The 12,769-nt window shown below is 38.4% G+C and overlaps 1 protein-coding gene across 3 annotated transcripts in view; it reads left to right on the top strand.

Annotated features, from left to right (window-relative positions):
* The window catches only part of LOC137274300 (serine-rich adhesin for platelets-like), a 192,464-nt gene extending 180,203 nt beyond the window's left edge, over positions 1–12,261 (top strand). For all 3 annotated transcript variants that reach the window (XM_067807435.1, XM_067807436.1, XM_067807437.1), the window contains 4 exons: positions 6,874–7,009; positions 7,511–7,612; positions 8,273–8,446; positions 9,516–12,261. In XM_067807435.1, coding sequence (XP_067663536.1) covers positions 6,874–7,009; positions 7,511–7,612; positions 8,273–8,446; positions 9,516–9,773 — 670 coding nt within the window. In that variant the 3' untranslated portion in view covers positions 9,774–12,261. The remainder of the gene's footprint in view (positions 1–6,873; positions 7,010–7,510; positions 7,613–8,272; positions 8,447–9,515) is intronic.
* Positions 12,262–12,769: the final 508 nt, after the last annotated feature.

Raw genomic sequence — 12,769 nt, 5'->3', positions numbered from 1 at the left:
ACATATTTGTGGATAATTACTCCAAGTTGAGCTATATCCAGCTTGATAAACTTCCCTCACTGGCAGTGCAATAACATTTGTTTGGCTTCAGCCTGTAGATCTCCTTAGGTTTGAAGTTAGTATGCTTGACGTCATTACATATTGGATATTGACTCAAATCTGAAGAAGCTGCAGTCTTAGGTAGGTACATGATTCTGTCTCTTTCCTCCATGTATTGTGTTCAAGTATGAGCGTTACTTCATGACCTTAGTGACACAACAAGAGTATCAATAGTTAAAATCTTGGGGAGTGAGGAACTGGCCAGTGTTGGGATGAGCTGTAATGTGCTGGCAGGGTAATGAATGCAGCACTCGGTGCAATCTTGGTGCGTACCCTTTTGCTGAAGCATAGACTATGGAAAGTCAGGTTACCTACACAAGGAATCTGTTCATCTTGCTTGCATATTTTTGCATTACCGTGATAATTGTGGGGCAGACTGAATCTCCGGAATCTCTGGCCACTACAATGATTCAATAGTTGAAGGCCCAGGGTTGTCTGAAGACTAGTCTAACAGTCACTGAACCGCATTATTTTCCCTTCTACCTAGCCTTCCCTGCAATGCTCCAGCTCTAAATGAAGCGAGGCTATATTTCCTCAGTTAGAATCTCCCAACTCACTGGGATCCTTTGTCAGTTTGCATGGCTTTAGTATCAGTATTATATATATGAAGGGACTAAGTGTTAGTCTATCTCACTTGCTGTTGTAATGTGACAGACACTGGTAGTCAGTTAGTCTGAAACGCCTGCTCTGCCCTTGGTTTGAATCCTGAATTCCAAATTTGAGATCCTTTATTATTTCATAGGCTTCCATACAATAATAAATGTTCTATCTGTCATTTTAGCTGTCCTTCATGAAGCCAACATTGCCTACTGTCTAATGGATTGTCCAAAATGGATCTATGATCCAATCTCTTGATTTTCAATGACTTTGTGCTATTTTCATAGGGGTATGTAGAGTTTAGATATCTAGGGCACGTCAGAATAATCTGCAGGAAACCATATGACTTTGTAAGATCTTAGGAGGTATTGATGGCAAATATTTCATGGAAATCGGGAGATAGCAAAAATTTGATAATAAATGATCTGGAATAGTTCTAATCTGCAGACATTAAAGATGAAAGTTTGAACAGGAAGCTGTATGCGTGTGGAATAATTAATGTTCTTACTTATGCTTTTGAAGTGATATGCTCTTATAAACCTTGCAAGATTGCCAGGTAGATGGGGTCAGGTGTGTGTGTGTAAGTACAAAGGTTCTCTATCATGCAATGGTATTTAGGAATTTTATGTGATTTACTATGGGCAGATTATCACACAATTATTTAATAAGGAATTTCAAAGTAAAATCTCTATCAATAACTATTTTTATTTAAAATTAATACCTGAACGTTATGTTGATAAGGATAGCACTTAATGGAACAGGCTGCATCTGTTGTCTGGTGAATAGAACGTCTAACCAGAGAATGTATGGTTAATCGTGTGATCCTAGTCTGCCTCACAGTCCGTGAACCACATTGTTTCCCTACAGCCCAGCCCTCTGTACAACACTGAAGCCCTAAATGAAGCAAGTCTAGATATTCCCAGGTTTAGGTTCTGACTTTCTGGTCTTCATGGAGCTACTTTTCAATTTATAATAGGCTTATTTGTTTCGATCGATTGGTCCATCGAGAGAGAGAGAGGAAAGAGAGAGAGAGATTGCTCAGTATGAAATTTGAATGAAATAGTGGTTTTTTAACTGCCTGTATGTTGATTTGTTGGTGCCCTAGTCGTGGTGTCTATCAACTACTGCAGCAGTACAGAACTAGGGTCAGAGCAGACATGTGGTGGGCAGCAAGTTTACTGCTGTGTTTACATACATCACAGTAGGCTGAAGGAGCTAGGTGAGGGGTGCTGTGTTTGATGTGTGTGTGGTTGATTGAGGGGGCACATGGCTGAAAGGTGGGAACAAGGTCGGCAGTAGACAGTAGATTCCATGAAGATTTAGTGCGTAGAGGGATGAATGATTCTGATGCTGACTTTTATTTTCATTCATTTTACAGACTATATTCCTGTTTCATTAGACTAGCAACTTTTTTTCTAAAAGTAACATATTTTAATAAAAACAATAGTTCATAGTTAAAAAAAAGTAAAATAAAATGAAAACAAGCCCTTAGACTTTCAGCATAGACCGAAGGAATGTAGACGGTGTTAGATTATGATTACAAGTGGTGTAGTTTGTTTCAGGAGGAGGTGTTTCCAGTGAATGAAGCAAGATTGTTTCTTTGTCCTTTTACGCAAACATGTACACATATATATTGATTAGAACATATATTTAGTATATTGTGATTCCAGTTACATTTGGGGTGTTTTCATGAAAGGAGAAAAGGGAAAATCAAAATAAACTTACCATTGCAAAGTTTGTGTCAAAGGCACAAGTGCATTTTGGATCTTGTAACACTGAGCAAAGATTCTCACCTTTGATAGTGTCAAGTTAAGCCTGACCTCTGTGCTGACCTGAAACAATATCCCAGTGTAGTGAAGTCAGGGAGGGTAGTGTTGTTGTGCATACCGGAAGGGTGGAGGGGGTGGTGGTAGTTAGGATGGGGATGTTGCAAGTGTCCTAGATGCAGTGAGGGCAGGTGGTTGGGCCCAAGATGGGGTAGGGGATAACAAGGAGTGACCAAGATGTTAAAGGGAAAACAAAGACTGTTTAAGATGTGGTATGGGATAAGATAAATAGAGGTTATTATGTGGGTGCCCTTGTTATTCTATTTTTATGACATGAGTGCTTAAATGTTGGTAGTTCCCAAGTGAGAGTGCGGAGTATACTGATATTTAGGCTCGAATATGAACTCTGATATTTTCGCCCTCATGGGTAATAAGATAAGATATTTACTGCATAGCATTTCATGGAGAAATAGTGGCAATATTCTATAAACTACAAATATAAACACAGTAATAAAGATATCGAAAAACACAGATATGTTTCACATATAAATGAAGTACTTTATAATATTGCACAGCACTGCCTGAAATATGGTAATGGTAGCCTCTGAAATGAACCTATTTTTCAGGGAAAAGTTCATAGTATACGAAATAAAGTATAATGAAAAGGAGCACTGAGACTTTCTTCATTTTTTTGTGGAAATCTAGACTTGACACATTTTTTAGACTTGACGGTGTGCTTTCCTTAATATATTTGCATCAGGGTCTGTATAACAAGACTATTACAAGGCATAAGATAAAGGGGCCAAGCTGTATTAGGGGATAACAGGGGGGTTCTGAGACGTGGGAGGGATTCCAAGAAGGTTGGACAGCCATAAGGAGGGTCTGTGTATTAGAAGTATGATTTTATCTCCAGTTTGGCTATCACCTTTGGTTGATAATGTTTTGCTGTAGTCTCTCATAGAGATACTGAAGCAAGAAAGTCCACGCAAGTCTATAAAATGTGGCAAGTCTATGTTTCCACAGCTTCTGAAAATGAAGAAAGTCTCAGGGCTCCTTTTCAATTCATTTTAATTTCTTTCACTATGAACTTTTTTCAGTCCAATGTGTTCATTTCAGAGACTGGTTGTTAGACTAGTTTTGCTACAATATTAGCTGCCATGTAGTTCCAGTAAGCAAGATGTGAAAGCTGTTGAGTTCAGTACTCATTTGCTGAACCTTTTTGTGGAGGGAAAATTCCCATCACTATGGAGTTAACACACTTCAATCTCATCTTGGAGCTGACATTTTAGGGAACATTTACAATGAAAATACCAGTGGTAGCACATCATAACAGAAAATAACACAGACACATGAAGCAAAGGAAGTAAAAATCTGGCGCCTAAACATCTGCTTTGTGGACTTATAACATATGTATATTTAGAAGGAGGCAGGGAGAAGATGATGAAAGTGAAAGAAATTGACAGGCTATATTTCGTTTATTTAAAAACTGCATGAGCTTATTTCATAGCCACCCGTGAGGGAGCTTTTTAGCTTGAGACTACAGGCAAGATGTGCACCTGTCCTGGATGTACTTGTACCTGTTCTTGTTACGCTGTGAGGTAATTGTTGGGTGTCTTAATGATGCATTAGTGCCAGCAAATGGCAAAACTGGAATTATGCATTCTTTTTGTGAGGGATTGACTGCCAAATTGATGATGTATTACTTGTAAATATAGCCGAGCACTGGTACATATGTCCTGTATGTTTCCGAGATGTAAGACAGGCATACTCGGAGTAGAAGACATCAGGAATGATTGGATCAGGATCAACTGGAATCTTGCTGGAACTGGGTCGACATTATCAGTTTCTTTGAAGTACTGCAGCATGTCTGCTAGCATTAGCTGCACCACACCACCTAGTGCCAATGGGATTTCTAACTCAGATTCTGAGATATCTTGACATGTTTAAATGTGCAATCCTAGAGTTCATTCTTGGTTAAAACAGGTCCACATCAATCTTTGCTGGTTGTATGAGACCATGTTATAAATCTGGGGCCTGTTTCACAAAACTCTCGTAAGCCTAAGATCTCGTAAGTTTTCTTGCAGCCATTGTACCTCCTATGGTGTAACACAGGAGCTACGGATGCTATTAGAAAACTTACGAGATCTTCGGCTTACAAGAGTTTTGTGAAACAGGGTCCAGATGATCAGGACCCACCATCCCACCATCTGTATCTTGGTTACAGTGTTTGCACTTTACCCTGAAAAGCTGCAGGCCCTAACAAACCAGAACCTTAAAAGGTTGTAGGTCCCAGTCCGAAATTTGAAGGCACTAGCTGAAATATAAGTAGTTCCCAGCAAATAAAAAATGTGATCGTATCTCAGTAATCTAAATTGTATTATTCAGTTATTACATGATAGTCATTTCACCTACAGACAACAGTTGCTGATTGTGGTAAAAACTTGAAATTACTTAACAGTATTTTCGTAAAAATAATACTCTAAACAATTGAGGATGAAAAAGCAGTATGTGCAGAAAACAATAGCTGTGGGTTGAAGTGGTTTTTAGTTGGCTTCAGGCCTAAGGACCAATACTAATTTCAAATGGTGCTTGGCGAATTTTTCACTGTGTGGATAGTTGCTGGTAATATCAGTCATTGGATTGTGTGCTCTAGACATGAGGATTTTCATGGCACAATTAAATAGCTTGAACATTGAAGAATGAAGGATTAATCACATGCAGTATAGAAAAACATTAGAAGGTTTTTCTTACAGTTATTCTTGTTAATCATCGTACCAATGAAAGTTAAATCAACTGATTATGGATGGACATTTTGTGTAATCAGAGTAAATACTTGCCATCTGCCCCAAATATAGATTCACTGTCGGAAGGAGATTAATACTTCTTAAGACAGATTATTTTCAGGATCAAATGTGAAGATTCAAGATGATGCTTATTATTTGGTACTTGATATGGCGAATTAAATGATTTACGATGTTGTCATTGCAAGACAGCTGCAACTGTCAAAATGTTGGACCCATATGTGAATATATAAGACGTATTGATATGGGAGTCTGTTATCTGCCTCATAGTTCTAAATAATGTTTAATATTCCACCATGATTGATAAAAACTGAATCCCATTTCATTGGAGGTATATAAAGTATCTGTAAACCAACCCTAAATATATCTTCCGTACCACTGAGGTGAGAACCAGTATCCCTATCTCTTGACTCCTTCCAGACAGCCAGTCAGTGGAGCTTGTCACTTCCAAACTCTGATAGTGGAAAGCCTCCTTATAGGCTGGGTTTGAACCCCACTGACCTAGTTACCCGATAAATGACATTCCTGGCTAATTGCGTGGTCATGTGACCACTATTAGCAGATATTTGGTAAATATGTGTGAGGGTAATTCATTCTAGTTAATCCTGTTTGAGTGGAGATGTAGAGGTGTGCAGTTGATGTGGATCAGCAGTTACAGGATAGACATGGAAGCTAGCAAAGAGTGAGTGTTCACTGAACTCGGTTTTATGAAGGATGTATCGTGTGTTTGTTGGAAATGGAGATCTATGCAAGCTTTGTGATGTGTTCCTAATGGATTCAGTTGGATGTTTGTTTCAAGGATGGTGCTGTTCAGGAATTTTGTATTGTATGATTTGATGCAATGAAAGATGTGTATCAAGTTACTGTAGATGCTATTGTGTGAAGGTATCATGTCACTGATGTATGTAATCAATGATGTTTTGAATCTGATTTTTGTACATTGTGTAGTGGCAACAGTTGTACTGTTGTAACACTCTGTGGTGGGATTCTGAACGGCAGGTTGTGAGTGGTTACCCTGGTTTGACACTCTGGAGAACCTGGTAGGCAGCTTTGGTATCAAATTCATGTACTGTTTAGTAGTAATGGTTGCCCTGATATGTTGACACTGTGTACAGGCAAAAGATGCCCTGAAGAGACATTGTTTTGAGGCTGTAGTTGCCATGAAGAGACATTGTTTTGAGGCTATAGTTGCCCTGAAAAAACATTGTTTTTAGGCTATAGTTACCCTGAAGAGACATTGTTTTGAGGCTGTAGTTGCCCTGAAGTGGCACTGTGTGGAGGCAATAGTTGTCTTGAAGAGACATTGTTTTGAGGCTGTAGTTGCCCTGAAGTGGCACTGTTTGGAGGCAGTCGTTGCCTTGAAGAAACATTGTGTTGCGGCAATAGTTGGCCTGAAGTGGCACTGTGTTGAGGCAATAGTTATCCTAATGTTATGCTGTGTGGTAGATATAGTTGCCCTGATGTGGTGGCACTGCAGAGTGAATAGTTGCCTGATGTGACACTCTTGTCCAGGCAGTAGTTGCCCTTCTATGACACTTCAGATGATAGGTGGCAGGGTTTGTATTGAGATCATGCTTTGTGATATCATCATGTGATCCTTTTCCTTACAGAGGTGCCCTACCTGCGTCCTACTTCAAGGGATCTTCCAAGGCTCTGGTGGAGATGGAGCTGCGACGACAGAACGAAGAGGTCAACAAGGACATCATCAAGGACCTCCAGGACAATGATAGCCTCAGGAAACAAAAGGTAACAACCTTATCATAGTTCGGAAAGTGTTACTAAAGTAAGATGTTTTTTGGGTTGGTGAAGACAAAGATATGCTTGACGTTTTTCTGAATACCTATAAAGTTTATTTGTGAATGCCTTGTTTAGGCAACAGCAGTAAAACAAACAGGTTGTAAAACTGTCTGTTTGGTTCATGGGATAAAGTCTTGTTCTTTAATAAAATAGTGCTTAATTCTCATTGTTTTTGTATCTTGTTTTCCAATTTCTTGTTCTACTTGGTGTTTTGTACCCTCAATAAATTATGTTTAAGAAAATTTCACTTATGGAAAACTTCACTTCAAGAATGTCATGCAAGCAGTGAACTAATTAATGAATAATAATAGCAAAAAAAAAAGATAATTAATAAGTATCTAGTAGTAGTTTTTTCAATACAAAATGAAGTGCCACTCAAGAGATCATTCAAGTTCAAAGCTAAAATAACATTGCCTCCCAATGATATGATATTCCTGATTCTGCCACCAGGAGGAGCTGATGGAGAAGTTGTACGCTAAGCTGAAGGTGTTGAAGGAGGAGAAACTGTCACTGCAGCAGGAGATTGAGGAGAATGAGGATTTGGGACAGAAGGTGTGATATTGATAAGTGTGACGATTGGGTCTTGTGTATGTAGGTTGTTGGGGTGTAATCTTGTGTAAGACTTTGACCGTTTGTCCTTTGCTAAAGTATTGTAAACACCATTGAAGTACTCTTACAACACTTATAGTACCATCACCTTCACGCTGCAAAATGTGATTAACAGTTATGTTATTCATATTGTTAGTTTCCCCTGTAAAGTTTATGTCTCATTAAACACATCCAAAGTTGCTGGTATCAGAATGTTAAGTGAGGTAGCTTTAATTTATCTGTGTCTGATCTTACCAATAGGGACAATCTTCGTTATAAATCAGAAGTGTCATGGGGGAGGAGGAGGAGGAGATTTTATGAAAGCTTCAGTTGCTCTTACGAAAATTTGAATGAGTGATGAGATAACTTCTTGGAGTGTCTGGTTCAGATCCGATTATTTACAAACTGCAGCCATATTGCTGAAATATTGGAAAGTGCAGCTTAAAACTAAGTTCATTCATTCTTTGAGTGATTGAAATATTTAGGTATGCTGCAGGTGAACTTAAACTGTTGACAAATCAGTCTGTGTGATGTAGTTGATTTGATTTGAAGTATGTCATATGCACCTAAATGTAGAGTCTCTGTGCATCTTTGCTGGGTATGATAAGGCTCTCTCGTCCACAGGTGTGTGAGGTGGTTGAGAGACAGGCCCGCACTCCGGCAGAGAAGGGCAAGTTCAACCGCTTCATTGATGAGCTGGAGAAGATAGTACGACTGATGTTGAACCTGTCTGGACAGCTAGCCAGAGCTGAGAATGCAGTGCAGAGTCTTGGGCCCAATGTTGATGCTAAGACAAAGGTACAGAATCTCACCAGAGTGTCTTCTGGGCTCAGATTCAAACAAAACAAACTGATAAACCTTAAGAATATCCACACATATTTGTAAACTAGTGGTGTTTGAGTGACAGAAAATAATCGGATATCATCAGGAGGACTGAAAATAATTGATTGTGAAAAACATATTTTCGATTAATCAGAATATTATTGTTTTGGTATAACACACTTGAATGAAGTAAACTGTCCATTAATGTGACAGATATTCATGAGGAAACATGCTCAACACAGTAAAGCTATGTGCATTGTAAAAATTTAGCCACATTTATTATTTAATTACAATTATAGTGTCTTTCTTGCATATTTCATTTCATGACAGTATTAGTTGTAAAAAGCATGAAGCATTAATGAGGAAAAAGCTGGGGAAGAACCCATTAAAGTGATGATTACATTAAGAATGTACATATTTTGATTATAATCGATAATTGTTCACCACAAGTCCTTAAATGTTGGATTTTATTCCCAGTTCCCAACACTATTTTTTAGACAGTCATAACTAGTGTCTAAGGGTCTGTTTTGGCTTATAGGTGGGATGTGGAATGTGTATGGTGGTGTGTTGATTCACATGTCGTCAAGTACATGCTACTCCATAAAAATAATCATTGACCCCCCATCTAGCTATAAATTATGAATGGTCTCAAAGTGTGAAATGTAGAGCTGATCAGTTTCAAGGGTAGTGAGATTAGTCATTTGATTATGTTGTGAAAGGTACCTGTATGAGGTCTTAACAGTCTTCAAAGCATTGTGAAGTAATTTCATTGTAGCCATGTCTCCTTCAAGTTGTCACTTGTTCTCACAGAAATGCTATTCCCTTTGGAACTCATAAGAAATGATTTGTCATAGTATGGCCCTAGTGTGTGGTAGCCAGAGTTTGGAGGGATCATAGACGGAGTGAAATTGTGGGAATTTTGTCCCACAGCTCGATTTCCATAAGTAAGAAAGAACCCATTCAGATATTTGGTCTTTCATAGTTCATTTGAGAGATTATATCAGCTGTATGGAATGTTAATTTAGTGATATGCATTGTTTTACAGAAAATGACAATCGACAAGCGTGAACGACTCCATGCAAAGTATCAGGATGCCAAAGGGTTAAAGGAAGACATTGATGAACGCAGCGAAAGTGTGGCAACCATGCTTCGTAACTTCCTTTCAGATGATGAATTTGACGATTACATGTACTTCATTAAAATGAAGTCAAAACTGACAATAGACAGGCAGGATTTAGAGGACAAGATTATGCTGGGAGAGGAACAGATACAGGAGCTGAAGAAAAGTATCCCAGATGGCTAGCAGAAGGGACATAAACTAACAAGGGAGACAACTCTTCTCATTTTGTGGAAGAAGGCAGTTTATCTAACCCTGACAAGGAGAGAACCGTGCTCCAGCCATTTATAACCAGTCTCTGCACATGGAAGCTGAGGCTATTAATCATCAATTAACATAATGGAGCAACTGTACTGAAAAGAAATGGAGCAACTGTACTGAAAAGATGCTTTTTGTTGAACTTCGAAAAGCTTGTTAAAATATGGAGCTGACCTAAGTTTCGTAATGTCAAGTCCAAAGAATGATTCAAATATGCATGGTATGTGGACAGTTCCCACTATGGCCAAAGGGAAGACAACTCTGCCAAACACATATTGAATATATGGAAAAGAATTCTGGTGTTCCAAATGCACCGTTCTTCCCAGGATAAGCAGACATTGTGACGATTTTGTGATAAACTGTTTGATGCTTCTTGCTGTCAAAACCATACAGTCTGTCAAAATGAACTGGATATTGGATTGTTGATTCTCAGAATATATATATTTTCGTTATTCACTGATTCTGAGGAGTCGTAGTGTGTTCAGTTTTTTTTAAGGAAATATGTGACAGAATGGATGGGTGAGCTAAAGTTGTCATCAAGACCCTTAGAAAGTTACAATATGCAATTGCCACAGTTTAAACCCTCCTTCTTTGAGTGTCTGTGACTCCACGATGTGAGGGGGAAAGAATGATGCAAATGTCACAGGGTATGTCTCTGTATTTCGCATAGGGATGTTGGTCTCAATTGCAGATTTACATAAAAATCTAGACATCATAATCTCCACTTAATTGTCTTAACAGATTGTCTTCATTGTTTTCATCACTCTCGGTTTACCGGCCTGCATTGTGCTGTATATAGATTATTGTTGCTCTGAAGGCAAAGACACATATCTGTCCTGGATCCCGATTGTAGTGTTCGTAGCGCTATGACATTCGTTAGGTTATGAAAAACTAAATAGTTACGACATGTTGTAATGTTACAAACACATTCTGGATCAGAATCCTGATTTCCTGTCACAGCTGATTTCATCAGAACATCGAAACTGCAACCATCGTAACCTCCTCTAGTGTACGTTTTGGGGTTTAGGAATTAAGAAAGGTCCTATTTAGGACAATCTGCTTGACTTTGTGTGAAATTTATGTTGAGATATATCAGTTAGTCATTTGGATGCATATATTACGAGGCTGATGGATGCAGCTTATTGGAACCTGGCCGTTGTGTAATCTGTGCTGTACATATGCCATTTGTGGTTCCTTGTGTCATTTTTATTTGTACATTTTGTTCATAATATTTTCTTTATTATTTCAGCTAGCACACCATCTTAAAGTGCTTGCAACCTTTTTTTTCTTTTTCAAAATTTCACTGGATGTTTAAGGCGCCAATTATTTCTAGATATTTAAAAGATCGCCATGACAACTTAATCTGTCAGCGCGTACAAGTGTACATATTTGTGATTTCATTAGTGAAGTTATGATCTGATTAATGGGAGATAACCATACAAGTTATGATTTTCCTCCGTTTAAATGAATTTTATTTGCAGTGGACCTAGTTGACATTTCGGAAAACTGATGTACAATGTGATAAAATCAGCTGATAACCTGTGAATAGTTTCATGTGTAGTTTACCACTATGCTATATTTTTGAGCATTATAAGAGGTGCTTAAAGTGCTAGTTCAGAGCAATTCCTAATTGTTTGACCTTTGGCCTTGTATATCAGCAATACATAAGCTCATCATGACCATCTTCACATAAGGTATTTTTGGAGGTTGTTTGGGTATTTTAACAAGCATGGTTGTGACATGACATGTTGTAAGATAAAACATAAATCATTTATTTTTCACCAGTTTATTAATAACCAATTTTTTTCATCGCAATAAGTTATTTGTGACTGAGTACAAGGGACTGCGATGTCTTGGTGCATGCATTGTTAAACTATAAAGATCTTGTCATTATCTCCCTCCAAGGCTTCAATGTCAATGTTTCTTAACCAGCAATAAAGCATGAGAGATATTTTTTGAATTTGTAGCTTTGATATTTTTGTAGTTCACTATTTATTGTCATTTCTAAAGATTTGATGTAAGTAAGGATATTCCTGAAGGCAAAGTAAGAATGTTAGTGGGGTGGTTGACACCAGTCAATTCCCCTTTCTGCATACCTATGTGTGACCTATGTAAGCATGATGGAAGAAGCTCTTGTACCCAGTGTATTACATACATTTTTATGCAATATCATACCACTGTTGCACATACACGAGTGTACACAAATGTGTATGCAGTCATGCAATGTGTATGGGTTGTGTTGGCATACCTATGTATGACATGTATGAACCTTGGGTTGAGTTGTATATGCGTAGCTACGCATAAGTTACGATGATAACCACATGTACTAGCCCTATAGTCAGCTGACCCTCTTTGCTGTACTACCTTTCTGCTGCTCCAACGGTACCACAATCATCAATAAATGGTGTGTGAACTACAGGTGTTGTGTTCATTGAACAGACCTAGGAATATGGGGATTCTTAGAAGTATCAGAATAGATGACTTATGGTTGGGATGTGTCAAGTCTTTATCTCTGGCAGATAGTTACCTGGACCAAAATACTTCTGAATATGACATGTTCTTCTACTCTGCACACCCCCATTATGAGTCAACAAGTGGTCATCTCATTTATACAGTTTGGAGTGTCCATAACTAACTGTGGTATGTATGGCAGTGGGCAAACTGGATCAATGGGCATTAGTTGCTTCTAGTGGCCACATGCAAGCAATGGCACTCACTCGAACATGCATGTATGTTGCTAAATAACTGCTGTAATCTAACAATACCTCATTATTACTCATGTTTTTCTACACCTGACCTTCAGGGATAGTCATCCAGGGTCAAGGTCATGGACAGAAAAAAAGCTTTGTTTGTTAGTAGTAACTCCAGAAGCTGTTGTTAAAGGAGGGTGAACCCTGGTGCACTTACTCCAAAAGCAAATGAAA

The sequence above is a fragment of the Haliotis asinina genome, chromosome 2 (genome assembly GCF_037392515.1).
Source record: "Haliotis asinina isolate JCU_RB_2024 chromosome 2, JCU_Hal_asi_v2, whole genome shotgun sequence".
Classification (NCBI taxonomy): Eukaryota; Metazoa; Mollusca; class Gastropoda; order Lepetellida; family Haliotidae; genus Haliotis; species Haliotis asinina.
The sequence above is the reverse complement of the archived record's forward strand: the minus strand, read 5'-3'. Positions and strand labels throughout refer to the sequence as shown.